Raw genomic sequence first — 15,521 nt, 5'->3', positions numbered from 1 at the left:
ATTTGTTAAATGTGGTGCAGACTGGAGATAAAATTGATGACAAGCTTGATGAAACCCTTATTATTGAGGTTCATGCTGATGGGGGGAAGGTTTGTGTAGCTAGTTTGTTTATTTCAACAGTTTCCTTATTTATTTTATTTTATTTTATTTATTTATTTATTTATTTATTTTTTCTGTTCCCTTGGCCAAAGCTGGAATTTTAAAAATCGAAACCATTGATGAGCCTCTGATAAAGAACAAACTATTTTCATTAGTGGACTGGTTTCCAATTGAACTTTATCTCTCCTATCCCTTTTGCTGTGTTTTGAATTCCTGAATTTGGAAGCTTCTATTTGCAAGAATTAAGTCTTTTACCTTTGTAAGTTTCTTTGGAAATGGGATGCTTCTTTACAATTGAACTTTATCTACGAGCATGTCTGTGTTCCTGGTGCTTATAAAATTTTATATATTTTAAAACTAGTCATTTTCTTATATAGGTGCACATGAGTTGTCGGGATGGTGATCTTACTGTCAAGATGAAGCTGCATTCTTTAAAAATTAAAGATGAGCTTCAAGGTCGTCTATCAACAGGTCCACAATATTTAGCTTGCTCTGTTCAGGGAAGTGATGATATATTTTCATCTTCGGGCTCAATTGACCCTCATGGGAAGGAGATGTGCACTGCACCTCACGAGGATGATGATACTTTTACAGATGCTTTGCCAGAATTCATCTCTTTCTCAGATGCACAATTTTCAGATATTACTGCATTTGGAACAATTGGGGATGTCAGGGATTCTTCTGAGATGTTTTATGAGGCTGAGGGAAGTAATTATTCCGATTTTGTTTCTGTTATCTTCTTGACAAGGAGTCCTAGTTCACATGATTATGATGGTATAGATACACAGGTACTCAACTCATGCATTCTTGGCTTTAAATTGAAACTTTGGTCTGCAGTTGTGCTAATGCAGTGAATTGCTTGCTAAATTTTTCAATTGAAAAATTTTCAGATGAGTGTTCGCATGTCCAAGCTAGAATTCTTCTGTAACAGACCAACGCTTGTTGCTCTAATTGGTTTTAGCCTGGATCTAAGCCCAGTGAATGCAGCAAGTAGTACTGACACACCAACAGTTTCAGAAGATAAGTCTTTGACAAACAGAGAAAAGAATGAAGAAAGTCGGCGTGTTAAAGGGTTGCTTGGGTATGGTAAAGGTCGGGTTGTGTTCTATTTAAATATGAATGTGGACAGTGTGTCTGTGTTTCTTAACAAGGAGGATGGTTCTCCCCTTGCAATGTTGGTGCAAGAAAGTTTCCTGTTGGATCTTAAGGTAAATTTGAATTGAGCATTAAAAATATTTATCAATGCAAGTGGAATTGTTAATTTAAAGTCTAGCTATTTACATAATGTTATTAACTTGGTGCATTATATGTATATGTGTGTGCGTGAGTGCATGTGCGCATCTCTGTTGCAAAGTTCTTCGGTTTTTCCCTTGTTGGTGAATGAGCTGCAGTTGGTGACTGCACTCTTACTCTTGAATTATTTTTCTCTGAAGGTCCATCCGAGTTCTCTTTCCATTGAAGGAACATTAGGAAATTTTAGACTTTGTGATATGTCTATTGGAACGGAGCATTGTTGGGGTTGGCTTTGTGATATACGAAACCCTGGGGTTGAATCCCTTATCAAGGTAGATATTGTTCTTTTCAATGAGCTACTTTTGTCTGTTGATATTTCTTTATATCATATTCTGATGATTACATCTCCTTTTTAATTTTTTTGTCCAGTTCAAATTTAATTCTTATAGTGCTGAAGATGATGATTATGACGGTTATGATTATAGCTTGTGTGGTCGACTTTCTGCTGTTCGCATTGTTTTCCTCTATAGGTTTGTTCAGGAGGTATGTTAATCCTCGCTGATAGTTATATGAATTCACTTGTAACATGGATTTATATTCGCTTTGAACTTCTCTTAAATGAATACTATAAATATGATGCTTTACAAAGTTTTTGTTTCTTGTAATTGGCTGTTCTGTGCATAATTCTATTAAGGATTCCACTATTTTGAATGTTTGGGTGCGTCCATGCAGATAACTGCATATTTTATGGAGCTTGCCACCCCACATACTGAAGAAGCAATTAAACTCGTTGATAAAGTTGGAGACTTTGAGTGGTTAATTCAGAAGTATGAGATTGATGGGGCTACAGCACTAAAGCTGGATCTCTCACTTGACACTCCAATGATAATTGTTCCTAGGAATTCTACAAGCAAAGAGTGAGTAAATTTGGACATGGTTCTTACTGTAAGTTGTTAGTTGACTTTTAAATTTTGCATTTGGATGAGGATTTGGTACTGGCTGAAGATTCTAGGGCAAAGGAATATAAATAGTTGTTTCATCTTTCCAGTAGATTTAGTATTTAGTTTGATTTGTAAAAAGTTGTTTGCCCTTCTCTTTTTGTTCTTATTCCTTTTTATTGTTTAGTTACTTCTGTTTATGATATTGCTTGTTCTACATGTGGAAGGCCTATTTTTGTTTCCATTTTTATTGGACTGGTCTACATATGTAAGAGCATTAGTGTGTTCTGTTAGTAGCTCAAATAATTTAGTTGGTTCCACTTTTGAAAATTTAATAGGGAGACAATCAAATGAACAAAAATGTTATCATAACTATTAAAACTAAGTGGTTGTGATACTGATTGGACTGATGTTGATGAATTTCTTAAGCTGGCTGTGATGTTGATGGTGATGAGTGTGGTGATAACTGTGTCAACACATATTTTCTGTCATGGGAGATATATTGGAATCTTGCAGAGGTTTGCAACCTCTAAAACCTTCCCAAGTATCTCTGCCATTTCTGAATCTATTTTTTTCTTGATTCGCAAGTATCCAAATTCCTTACAACTCCTATGTTCCCTCAAATCTGCCATCAGAATGCACTTCTAAATGTAAACAGATGCAATGTGGGACTCTATTTTGGCTATGACATGCATATACAATTTTAATTGGTTGTATTCTGTTGCGAATTGAGCATTACCTTCTTGTTCTATTGTGTTGTCTCCCCTAGCTCCCTCAGTTGATGAAGGTATCCGGCTCATGGGTGACACTTCGTTCCAATTGTCTAATTACAATATATTTGTTTAATATCTACATATTAATGGTAGAAACCTCTGGCTTATAGCTCTAAATAATTTCACTGCTTATTTTATTTTATTTTTTTTAAGGTTCCTCATATTGTACTGTATTCCTCTTTATTTGATGATGACTTTGTTGTTTCTATGTTTTGATTATGAAAGTTGTGGGACTGTTTGCCCCCTGATTTTATTGCTTGCTGACTGGATGTAAGTTGTAAGAGTATGATGCATTTAAGGTTTGTCTTGATGTTGACAATGTCCTTTACTCTGTATGGTTTGCAGTTTTATTCAACTTGATTTGGACCAGCTGCAAGTTTCCAATGAATTTAGTTGGCATGGTTCTGCAGAGACAGATCCTTCAGCTGTCCATATTGATGTCCTTCATGCTGAGGTATATAACATCTAAGTATCTTGGCTTTGTAATTAAAACTACTAAACACGTCTCACTCTGGTATCAAATTGCAGATTTTGGGTATCAACATGTCTGTAGGAATCAACGGTCATATTGGTAAGCCAATGATACGTGAAGGCAAAGGACTTGATATATATGTGCGAAGAAGTTTGAGGGATGTCTTCAAAAAGGTCCCAACATTGTCTCTGGAAGTGAAGGTAACTTTTGTGTTTGAATTCTAGAGGTTGATTGCTGTTAAAATGGTTTGAGCATCTTAAGCAGGTCTTGTTTGGCAAATTGTTGGTATTATTATGCTCGAGTTTTCGAATGGATGATATCATTTGCATGGTTTTTGGGAATAATGTTTGTAGTATCCAAATATCTAAAGAAAATTGTAATGAAATGGGACAATGAGCTTTTCATTACTAGTTCAAACTTTCTTTTTCTGTTGTTTTATTATTATTATTATTATTATTATTATTATTTTGTTATTTTTTATTGTTTTTCTGATTTCTTCCTCTGCAGAGATTTTCTAACTTATCCATTTGGCATTTGCTCTGTTTGTATGCAAGTGCTGTTATTTAGAAGAGTATATCTTTTATGGTTTTTTTTGGGTTTAATACTTTCTGCAATGGGCAATATTTGCCTTAAAATATTGCTTACAACTGTTATAGAAGTAAGTTAATCCTTTTAAGAGATATTTGGCTCACTAGCTACCACATGTTATGTGATGTTGAATGTAATTCAAACCAATATCTCTCTTGTGTGGTCATTGTAATCTTTTAACATGTAAGAATAAAACTGAACATTCTCATAATTATAGGGTTACTTGTCACTGCATTCTGCCTTGTCCATGACTTGTACATTATTCTGTTTGTTAATTATTTGAGTGTATTTGTAGGATTTTCTGATTATATTTGAATATGCCTGATTTTATTTATTTATTTATTTTTGGGGAAAACTTGTATCTAAGGTCATGTATTGGTGTTTTTTGGAATGTGATTTCTTTTAAAACTCTTAATTTAATGTGAATGTTGTGAAAATTTTTTTTTTTGGGGACAATGTGAATGTTGTCTTGGACATGGTGACTTAGCAATCTTGAATCCTGCAACCCTAAGTCTTTCAGAGTGCTGCCTGGCTCGATCATATCCCCAAATGCGTATCTTTGAGTAAAATTTGATCTTGAAAGGTTTGATCCCTGCTGTTTGATCTCAAATTCAATTATGTTCCTCAATTTCCTGACTAGAGTAAAAGCCTGAATTTTCAATACTATTCTTCCCTATATTCATTTTATTTCAATATAATTTATTGAAATAATGACATAATCATAGCTTGCTATTAGAGTACCGTGCCTTTTCTGCTCTGAATATTAAAGCTTCATGTTAAGCTGATATTTATGTTTGAGTTAGTGTTTTGTTGTTGGTCAAAAATTTATTGTGTCCAATTATCTCACATATTCTTCTTTGGCCTGACAGTTATTCGACGGATCTCTGATAGTTATTCAACAGAAAAAAAGTTTTCTTTGTCTGTGCCAGAGATAGTTATTATAGTGTTTTTTAGTCTTAAGTTTATAGCTCTTCTTACTCCTTGCTTAGTTTATATCTTTGGTTTCTTCAAATATTTTGTGGATAATATTGGAAGATGAAACATTTTTTTTTGTTGCTTACTCATTTTTGATTAGTACACAGCCAAGCATATCAGTGCTACAAGAGTCAGAAAAAGAAGACTAAATCAGATTATACACGCTAAGAACTTACAGAAACATGCTTTCCGTAAATAAGCTCAATTTAATCTGGATTCTCCTATACATCTATATTTCTAATCTGGTTCCACTGTTGACTAGTTACTTAACCCAACATTGAAATGTAGGATTTTGGTTCTCCTTATATTGTTTTGGTTTATTGGTTTGTTATTGTGTCATGTATATTCTACATTTTATAATTTCTGGTATCTCATGGTTCTTTGTTTTAATCAGGTTGCTTTATTGCACGGTGTCATGTCTGACAAAGAATATAAAGTCATTTTGGATTGTGTATACATGAACTTGTATGAAGAGCCAAGGCTTCCTCCTAGTTTCCGTGGTGGTAAATCTGGTTCAAAGGATACAATTCGACTGCTGGTTGACAAGGTCAACCTGAATAGTCAAATCATTTTATCACGTAATGTGACCATAATGGTGGTTATAGTTGAGCAAGCCCTGTTGGAATTGTATAATGGAATTCAGGAGTCACCTTTAGCTCATATTGCTGTGAGTTTATAGATTTTATTTTTAAGTTATATATGTCCATTTATGTATCATTTTGTCTACATCCATATATTTAATTTTTTTCACTATTATACTTTGATTGTCGGTTTATTTTTCACTGTTGACTTACCTGGGTGGTTTTTTCTCTGCCTTGTAGCTCGAAGGACTTTGGGTGTCATATCGGATGACTTCATCATCTGAAACTGATCTCTATGTAACCATTCCAAAATTTTCTATTCTTGATATTCGCCCTGATACAAAACCTGAAATGCGTCTTATGCTTGGGTCGTCCACAGATGCTTCTAGACAAGCTACTGGAAATTTGCCCTTTTCTTCGAATAGGGGGAGCTTTAGAAGAACAGAATCTGAGGATGGTCTTCATATGGATTTACCAATTTCAACGATGTTCTTGATGGATTACAGATGGCGGAAATCTTCTCAATCATTCGTAGTTAGGTTTCAGCAGCCACGAGTTCTTGTTGTGCCAGATTTTCTTGTAGCTGTAGGTGAATTCTTTGTGCCAGCTTTAAGAACAATTACTGGAAGAGAGGAAACAATGGATCCTAAGAATGATCCTCTTACTGGAAACAATAGCATAGTACTATCTGAACCTATTTACAAACAGAGAGAAGATGTGGTGCACCTTTCCCCTACTAGGCAGCTAGTTGCAGATTTTTCAGGTCTTGATGAATATACATACGATGGTTGTGGAAAGACTATCTGTTTAAGTGAGGAAACAGATGTCAAAGATTTTGATTGGTTGAGGTTTCAACCAATTATAATAATTGGACATGGAAAGAGGTTGCGGTTTGTTAATGTTAAAATTGAGGTATGGATACTTCCCGTCAATCTATAGCATAATCTGTGAATATTTTAATTGTTATAATGTGGAGTAACACTTGCTTATGGTTTTCATATAACTTACAAGCCTGTGGATAATATATAAAAAGATAAAAAAAAGGGGAAAAAAAAAAAAGAAAAAAAAAAAAGGAAAGGTTAGTTTTGAGATGCAAAAGCAATTTCAAGTGGGCATTATGGAAAAATTGAGTTTTTAGAATGGTAAGTTATCACATCTTATATGTTCTGTATGCATGTTTTGGTAATCAATTGTCTAAATTCTTTGCTGTTTTTTCTTCCTTTCATTCATTAGATTTATTTTGTTCATGTATCATCAGAATGGCACTCTCTTGAGGAAGTATACGTACTTGAGTAATGATAGCAGCTGCTCAGTATCCTTCGATGATGGTGTAGACATTGTGTTGCTGGAGACTTCCACATCAGATGATGACAAGGGGAAAGTGGAGTCCATGCATGAATCATCTGACAATATAAGTATTTCTTCGCAATGTGATCCTAATAGGGTTCCAAGTTTCACTTTTGAGACCCAGGTATGTAATATTTCACATTTAGATCTGTTTTACAATTTTTTTCCTTTTCAATCCATTGCCAACCTTTTGAGGCTGGCTGCATCTCAAGACCTTGTTCTTTGTGAGGGGTCAGCGAACCCAGTGCTACCCAAAAAATTATATATAAGGAAAAAAAGGAGAATAGTGTTATTATCTATGTATACCTTTTTGTATCCTACATTTTATATTGATAAGTCAATTAATTACATGATCCATTGGGATCACTATTCTCAGTTTAGCTTTGGCCTCTCCTTTTTCTGTTGACTTTAATGTATTTCTTTTGTTTTGGTGATATTTTATTATGCTTTCTGCATGAATTCTTAATCTTATGAATTTGCATTAGTAGGGTTAAGTTGGATCTTCCTGATTTCTTAGTTTCCATTGTACTTACTTGTTAGATTATTCATTTATGTTTTCAGGTTGTTTCTCCTGAGTTTACCTTCTACGATGGTACAAAATCTTCTCTGGATGACTCATCATATGGGGAAAAGCTTCTACGTGCAAAATTGGACTTGAGCTTCATGTAAGGGTTACCCTGTTTTAAATGTGGTTTCTTTTTCATGCATTGGTTTTAATATTTGCTAGTGCAAAGTTAGAAGGTTTGGTCATGTGTGGGTGCTTATTTTCTCTAGCACCTGGGTTTCAGCTTCCTACCATGAGTTTTCAGGGAGAAGGTGAAATATATTGGTTATTTTGCTGAATTATCTAATTGATTATGCAATTTTCTGTATAAATTACTTGCGACTCATTGAGGATATGCTGTTTTTACTTTTGGTCATTTGTGGAGGCGAAATGGTATTAAAGTTGTTTATGAAAAATGGTTTTTGGGTCTAAGTGTTATGCTACTGAAAAATGTAGTTTAGCTGCTTCTCCTTTCTTGTGAATTATTTTGTCAGTGATATTGATGCATGAATTTGGGAACTTTAGGCAAATGTTTTGATAAACTATACCTATTTATCAATTTAATTATAAGTAGTTTCACATAGTCAACTGTAACCTCATTTGAATAGGTATGCGTCAAAAGAAAATGATACCTGGATGCGAGCCTTGGTGAAGGATCTTAGCATTGAGGCTGGTTCTGGTCTTGTCCTTCTTGACCCAGTGGATATTTCAGGGGGATATACTTCTGTCAAGGAAAAAACAAATATGTCTTTGATATCAACCAATATATGCATCCATCTTTCTCTTGGTGCCATTTCTCTGATACTTAATTTGCAAAGTCAGGCTTCTGCAGCACTGCAATTTGGAAATGCAATACCATTGGCTCCCTGTACTCATTTTGATCGACTTTGGGTGTCCCCAAAAGGTCTTCCTTCAATTATCTGTATAATTTGATACTTAATTTACTAATATTAGTTTTTCTCATGGGTACTATGTTCTTAACTGTTACCCATGAAATTCTCTAAGTCTTGTTTACATTGTAGTTTTGGGTACTGTTTTTGCAACCATTAATAAAATCCCTTTGGTTTTTTCAATATATTAATGCAGAAAATGGACCCTGTTACAACCTTACATTTTGGAGGCCTCGAGCTCCTTCGAATTATGTCATATTGGGGGATTGTGTAACGTCAAGGTAAACAATTAAGGGGTTTTGTATTTGTACATTTATTTTATTTTTGGCTTAATAAAATGTAGGATTAAAGATTCGTCTGTTCTGTCCATCCAGTCACCCTTCTCTGCCTAATGATATGTGGAATTCTCAAGTACAAGTATAATGGATTATAAAGAACAAAATGTAATGTTATAAAAAATGAGGCAGTCATCTTCATTTGTTTAGCTGATATGAATATGTCCCATGAATGTGGTTCTGGGTCACAGGAATGCATTTAATAGGTTTCCTTGAAATTGAGCATTTTTGAATTTTTTCCATTAACTATTTTGAACACGAGCAAATGTAGGAATGACTTGTCTCGATCAATATTTAGGGGTAATAACTTTTGTTTCTATCATCAGACCGATTCCTCCATCACAAGCAGTAATGGCAGTGAATAATGCATATGGGCGTGTACGGAAACCAATTGGTTTCAATCTCATAGGCTTGTTCTCGGACATTCTAGGATTTAATGGAGGTAAGGGCCTTTCTGATGTTGATGGTGATTGTTCTCTTTGGATGCCTGTTGCCCCACCAGGATACACAGCATTGGGGTTTGTAGTAAACATAGGAAATCAAGCACCACCAAATCACATTGTTTATTGCATTCGATCTGATCTTGTGACGTCAACAACATATTCGGAGTGCATATTCAGATCTCCGTCAAATCCTCAGTTTGTGTCTGGATTTAGCATTTGGCGTTTGGATAATGTTCTTGGATCATTTTCTGCGCATTCTTCTACTGAATGCCCTTCCAAAGGATATGGCCTGAATTACCTTCTTTGGAACTCGTATAGAAATCATTCTTCTACTAAACAATCTGCCCCCAATCTGACTTTTGATAAGGACTATGGAAGTCAACATACGAGTAACCAGAGTGCAAATTCACCTGGATGGGACATTATCAGATCAATTTCAAAAGCAACCGGGTGTTATATGTCAACCCCTAACTTTGAGAGAATCTGGTGGGACAAGGGCAGTGATATCCGCCGGCCAGTCTCGATATGGCGACCCATTGCACGTCCAGGTTATGCCATATTGGGTGATTGTTTAACTGAGGGGTTAGTTTTCTTCTTCCTGCAATGTCTCTTAATATTTTTGCATTATGATTGATGTTTGGTACATTTTCAATTTATCTCTTACTAGCATATGTTATTTGTCTTTCAGCTTAGAACCACCAGCTCTCGGCATAATTTTCAAGGCTGATAACCCTGAAATCTCCGCCAAACCCGTGCAATTTACTAAAGTTTCCCATATTGTTGGAAAGGGTTTTGATGAAGTTTTTTTCTGGTACCCAATTGCTCCACCTGGTTATGCTTCTCTTGGATGCATGGTCTCCAGAACAGATGAAGCCCCAAGTTTAGATATGCTTTGTTGCCCTAGGATGGATCTTGTAAATCAAGCGAATATTCTTGAGACGCCCATTTCAAGATCTTCAAGTTCAAGGGCTTCTCATTGTTGGAGTATCTGGAAAGTTGAAAATCAGGTTAAAATGAATGTTCACTTGACTGTTAGACTGAACTTATCTTGTAAGACATGCTTTTTATGTTTGGAGACTGTAGAGAAGTTCTCTGCTATGTAGCTCACAGCCTTTTTGGTTTCTGCAAATGTGAGGAAAACTAAAATAGTTGTAGCGGTTGAATTTTTCTGCAGGCCTGCACTTTTCTTGCACGTGGTGATCTGAAAAAACCATCAAGCCGATTGGCATACACTATTGGTGATTCTGTAAAGCCAAAGACAAGGGAAAACATAACTGCTGAGGTGAAGCTGCGATGCTTCTCTCTGACTGTTCTGGACAGCTTATGCGGAATGGTATTTTCTTGAAAGAATACTTGCTTTACTTTAGAATCCACTAAAATTGTTTCATCTCTTCTTACTCTCTGGTTATTATAATAATTCTGGGCCTTTTCAGATGACACCGCTGTTTGACACAACAGTAACAAATATTAAGCTTGCAACGCATGGTGGATTAGATGCTATGAATGCAGTACTGATCTCTTCCATTGCTGCGTCAACCTTCAATGCTCAATTAGAAGCATGGGAACCACTTGTAGAGCCATTTGATGGAATTTTCAAGTATCACACTAATCAAGTCGTTTAATTCCTTGGCGCTTTTATTTTACTATTTACTTAATTTTGATATGTTCTTAGTATAATTCATGTCCATGATATACATTTTTTCTTTTGAATTTTTCAAGGTTTGAAACTTATGATACTAATTCACAACCACCGAGCAAACTTGGGAAGAGAGTGCGTATTGCCGCTACCAGTATTCTAAATATAAATGTCAGTGCTGCTGGTATTGAAACTTTTGTAGGGGGTTCTCTTTCATGGAGGCGACAGTTAGAACTTGAACAGAAAGCAATCAAGCTAAATGAGGTTACTACTTTAGTTGATTTCTTGTATTCAGAAGAAGCTTTAAAAGTTACTTACTATCTTATGATCTTTGCAGGAGGCTACTGGTCAGCGTAGAGATGGAGGGAACGAAACTTGTTCTGCATTGGATGAGGATGACTTTCAGACACTAGTTGTAGAAAATAAACTTGGGTGTGATATCTATGTGAAAAAAGTTGAACAAAATTCAGACAGAGTTGACCAACTGCATCATGGTGACTGTGTTTCTGTGTGGATTCCTCCTCCAAGGTTTTCAGACAGGTTAAATGTTGCAGATGAATCTAGGGAAGCACGTAATTATGTTGCTATACAGATCCTAGAAGCCAAGGTTGTAAATACGGTTAATAATTATAAAGTTCTTCATCCTAATTTTATTTATCACTGTCAATGCTACTCTCAAGACACAAAAATGAAACTTTCCTGTTAATATTTTGCAGGGTTTACCTATAATGGATGACGGTAATAGCCATGACTTCTTCTGTGCTTTACGTCTTGTTGTTGAAAATCAGGCTACAGATCAGCAAAAGCTTTTTCCTCAAAGTGCAAGAACAAAATGTGTTAAACCTCTGATTTCAAAAACTGGTGATCTGGATGAAGGCACCGCAAAGTGGAATGAATTGTTCATATTTGAAGTTCCACGGAAGGTTGTCTCAAATTTATAGTATCTTCATTTATTTGCTTCTCTATGTTCCTTTAACCATATGCTTTTTAGAAAGACATTGTAGGTGCACATCATTGTGCCGCTGTTTATTGATTATGTTAAATTTCTAACATCAGATTCTTTTCCACTATTTGTTTTTGATGTTGTTCAACTTTCTTGCCTGTTTGGTTCCAAATTATTTTATCATCATGTGGGTGCAATATATAATTTGAGTTACAATTTTGACTTAAATTTGTCCATAATTTTCCCTTTTGTTTGGCTTTGGTTATATAGATTGAATTTTAAGCCCATGGATCACATGTTGGTTCTTTAGCCTTTGACTCTGATAATTATGGGGTTTATTACATATGTGATTCAAATGATGATTTAATGTGATTGTTGCAGGGCCAGGCTAAATTGGAAGTGGAGGTGACAAATCTTGCAGCGAAGGCTGGAAAAGGTATGTGTTTCTAATATATCTTGTATTGTTGCATAATACATATTTAATTAATACTTCTGGTTTTGTTGACTCCTAGACTTGGGTTGCTGATTCCCATGTATCTTTAAATTTAATGAACCTTGACTTAAAGACGTAAGATAAATCTGATTTTGCATGCCCAATATCTTGAATATTTTTCCTCATCATTCTTATAGGATATTATTATCTTTTGTTTTTTAATATGGATAATTGAAGCTTCTCTAAGATATTGCTTCTCTATTTTGGTTGAAGAGGGCATGCTACAAATGCTGTAGCCAGTTAGAGCTCCACTTTATTGCTGTCTGTTTACCATATCATTAAATTGATCATTATTTGATAACAACCAACGGTCAATAGTTTTATGGTGTAATTTGTTGTATCATTAAATTGATCATTATGGTGTAAGTTATCCTGTAGGATTTGACATTAAGTTTCAATTATTTCCTTTGGCCTTTTTTTTTTTGCCATAATGCTGCTTTGTTTACTGTTTTCCTCTGGTTATAAATAACCATATGGAGGCAACTTGTCATATGTAAGTTTTATGATCTCAAAAAGTATTAACCTACAGGGGAAGTTGTTGGTGCACTCTCATTTTCTGTTGGACATGGCGTGAGTACGTTGCGAAAGGTTTCTTCAGTAAGGATGCTCCATCAGGCCCATGAAAGTCAGAATACCATTTCATATCCACTGAAGAGGAAGGTTAGTTTTTCGATGTCAATTTATGGTGTTTGGTCCAATGAATTTCACTTCTTCTTCTTCTTCTCCTTCTTTATTTGTTTATTTATTTATTTATTTTTTTGGGGGTGGTGGAATTGAGTTTTTCTTGCTTTTTTAATGTTGCATTTTTCAGGTTCAACATAATACTTCTGAAGAATTGCATGAGTATGGATGCCTATTGGTTTCTAGTTCTTATTTTGAGAGGAAATCAACTCCAAATTTTCAAAGAGATACAGGAACTAAGAATGTTGGTGATAGAGACATAGGATTTTGGGTTGGTCCAAGCCCAAAGGGTGGTTGGGAGAGTATTCGGTCTTTTCTTCCACTGTCAGTGGTGCCCAAATCATTACAGAGTGATTTCATTGCCATGGAAGTTGTCATGAAAAATGGCAAGAAGCATGCAATTTTTAGGAGTCTTGCAACAATAATCAATGAATCAGATATTATGTTGGATTTTTCAGTATGTAATGTCTCTTTGATTCATGGCCACAATCCCAATTTAGAAAGCAGGAACAATGTGGTGGAAGAGATATTTCAAAATCAGTTTTATAATGCATCCTCTGGTTGGGGTAACAATTGGTCTGGTTTTCGCGGTGATGATCCAGGGAATTGGAGCACCCGAGATTTCTCACATTCCTCTAGGGTGAGTTTCTTGACAAAATTATTTTCTCTACTATAACAAGCTACTTTATTCTAACTCACTATAATGTGTATGTTCACCTACCTTTTGCTCTATTTTTATAGGATTTCTTTGAACCTCCGCTGCCTCCTGGGTGGCGTTGGGCATCAACTTGGACTATTGATAAATCTCAGTTTGTTGACAAAGATGGCTGGGCATATGGGCCTGATTTGCACAGTTTGAAATGGCCTCCAACTTCTTCAAAGTCATCCACAAAGTCAGCTTTCGACGTTGTACGACGAAGACGTTGGGTTAGAACAAGGCAGCAAATTCCCAATCAAGGCATAAATAACTTTAATAGTGATCTTTCTTCCATAGGTCCTAGAGATTCTGCAGTTTTACCATGGAGAAGTACATCACGGGATTCTGACCTATGCTTACAAGTCCGTCCTTCTGTTGATCATTATCAGCCTCCTTATTCATGGGGTTATGCAGTGGTGGTTGGAAAGGACCAGATGCTCATGGAGCATGCTTCACTCTCTAAACAATATTCTTTGAAGCATGAAAATAAGTTGTCTGCTTCTATCTTCAAGTTGAATCAACTTGAGAAGAAGGATATTCTGTTGTGTTGTTCTAGTAAAGGAAGTAAACAATTTTGGCTTAGCATTGGAACAGATGCCTCAATTCTTCATACGGAGCTTAATGCACCTGTTTACGACTGGAAAATCTCAGTTAACTCTCCTATGAAGTTGGAAAACCGACTTCCATGTCCAGCTGAATTCACAATCTTGGAGAAAACAAAAGAAGGAAATTATGATGAGGCACAGCATGGAAAGATTACTTCACGCGGGAGTGTACATGTGTATTCAGCTGATATCCGGAAACCTATTTACCTTACATTGCTTGTGGAGGGTGGTTGGGTTATGGAGAAGGTAAGAAGTTAGTCTGAGTAAGGATGGTTTTGCTGCATGTATCTAAAATCCAATGTCAGTGGAAAGTTTTAATATTCTTCTTCTTCTTCTTCTCTTCATTTTTTGTTTTTATTATTATTATTATTATTTTATTTTATTTTTTACAGGGCCCTGTTCTTGTTTTGAACCTATCTTCCAATGACCATGTCTCATCGTTCTGGATGGTTCATCCGCAAAGTAAAAGGTTTGTGGTTTGAAGGGTTTCTTCTTCTTTTTCTTCATGGTGGAGGGGCACCAATCATTTGGAATAAATTTAGTTGCAGTTGGTTCATAACGTGTTTCAATTCTTTGTATCTTGCTTGCTAAATTTCTCATTTACTGACTTTGGAGGTTGAAAATCAATTTCTTTCTTATTGTTCTGTTTATACGCAGACTGTGTTAAGTTCCTTTTGCAGTTATCAAATCCCTATCTTTACTAACGTATATCTATAAAATTAAATGTTGCATCTTTCTGATGCAGTTTCATTCATTACCTTTTTGATGTTTTACTCTCTATCAAAAGAGATTCCTATTCCCTGATCCTCTTGTATAGCAAGGTTTCCATTTGTTTAATGGGTACTGACTGTAGACTGGTACAATATATTACTCTCAGAACAACATAGTTTCTAATCTTGAGCTGGGAGCTCTTCATCTGTCTAGAATGAGTCTGTGGCTTGTTCTTCATGTTAATTTGTAAGGAAACTAAGATATTCATTGAGTTGTCTTATACATTATATTTACTCTTATGTTCCTTTCTTTTCCTTTATTATTATTATTATTATTATTTGCTTCATTGTCGTGTCATGCTATGGCATTCATATTTAATGGGTACTAGTTTTGTCATTCCTCCTAATTTTATTCTCTGTTATGCCTATATGTGATTGCAATTGAAAATGGATTTGGAATGTTAGTGGAAGAAAACAATATATTGCATTACCATTGTCAGTACATTATGTTTCTTTATGTATGTTTCTCAAAGATTGT

At 35.3% G+C, this 15,521-nt stretch overlaps 1 protein-coding gene across 1 annotated transcript in view; it reads left to right on the top strand.

The window, feature by feature from the left end:
* LOC107405438 (uncharacterized) overlaps window positions 1-15,521 on the top strand; it is a 34,113-nt gene that overhangs the window by 11,603 nt on the left and 6,989 nt on the right. Inside the window, exons 25-50 of the mRNA XM_016012493.4 lie at window positions 21-89; window positions 477-887; window positions 990-1,307; window positions 1,533-1,664; window positions 1,762-1,875; window positions 2,065-2,249; window positions 3,389-3,497; window positions 3,572-3,715; window positions 5,473-5,745; window positions 5,900-6,571; window positions 6,918-7,130; window positions 7,568-7,671; window positions 8,159-8,454; window positions 8,637-8,721; window positions 9,102-9,800; window positions 9,907-10,225; window positions 10,393-10,551; window positions 10,652-10,815; window positions 10,938-11,118; window positions 11,192-11,461; window positions 11,571-11,777; window positions 12,179-12,233; window positions 12,820-12,950; window positions 13,102-13,611; window positions 13,713-14,519; window positions 14,666-14,742. Coding sequence (XP_015867979.2) covers window positions 21-89; window positions 477-887; window positions 990-1,307; window positions 1,533-1,664; window positions 1,762-1,875; window positions 2,065-2,249; window positions 3,389-3,497; window positions 3,572-3,715; window positions 5,473-5,745; window positions 5,900-6,571; window positions 6,918-7,130; window positions 7,568-7,671; window positions 8,159-8,454; window positions 8,637-8,721; window positions 9,102-9,800; window positions 9,907-10,225; window positions 10,393-10,551; window positions 10,652-10,815; window positions 10,938-11,118; window positions 11,192-11,461; window positions 11,571-11,777; window positions 12,179-12,233; window positions 12,820-12,950; window positions 13,102-13,611; window positions 13,713-14,519; window positions 14,666-14,742 — 6,704 coding nt within the window. The remainder of the gene's footprint in view (window positions 1-20; window positions 90-476; window positions 888-989; window positions 1,308-1,532; window positions 1,665-1,761; window positions 1,876-2,064; window positions 2,250-3,388; window positions 3,498-3,571; window positions 3,716-5,472; window positions 5,746-5,899; window positions 6,572-6,917; window positions 7,131-7,567; window positions 7,672-8,158; window positions 8,455-8,636; window positions 8,722-9,101; window positions 9,801-9,906; window positions 10,226-10,392; window positions 10,552-10,651; window positions 10,816-10,937; window positions 11,119-11,191; window positions 11,462-11,570; window positions 11,778-12,178; window positions 12,234-12,819; window positions 12,951-13,101; window positions 13,612-13,712; window positions 14,520-14,665; window positions 14,743-15,521) is intronic.

The sequence above is a fragment of the Ziziphus jujuba genome, chromosome 11 (genome assembly GCF_031755915.1).
Source record: "Ziziphus jujuba cultivar Dongzao chromosome 11, ASM3175591v1".
NCBI classification, from domain to species: Eukaryota; Viridiplantae; Streptophyta; class Magnoliopsida; order Rosales; family Rhamnaceae; genus Ziziphus; species Ziziphus jujuba.
The sequence above is the reverse complement of the archived record's forward strand: the minus strand, read 5'-3'. Positions and strand labels throughout refer to the sequence as shown.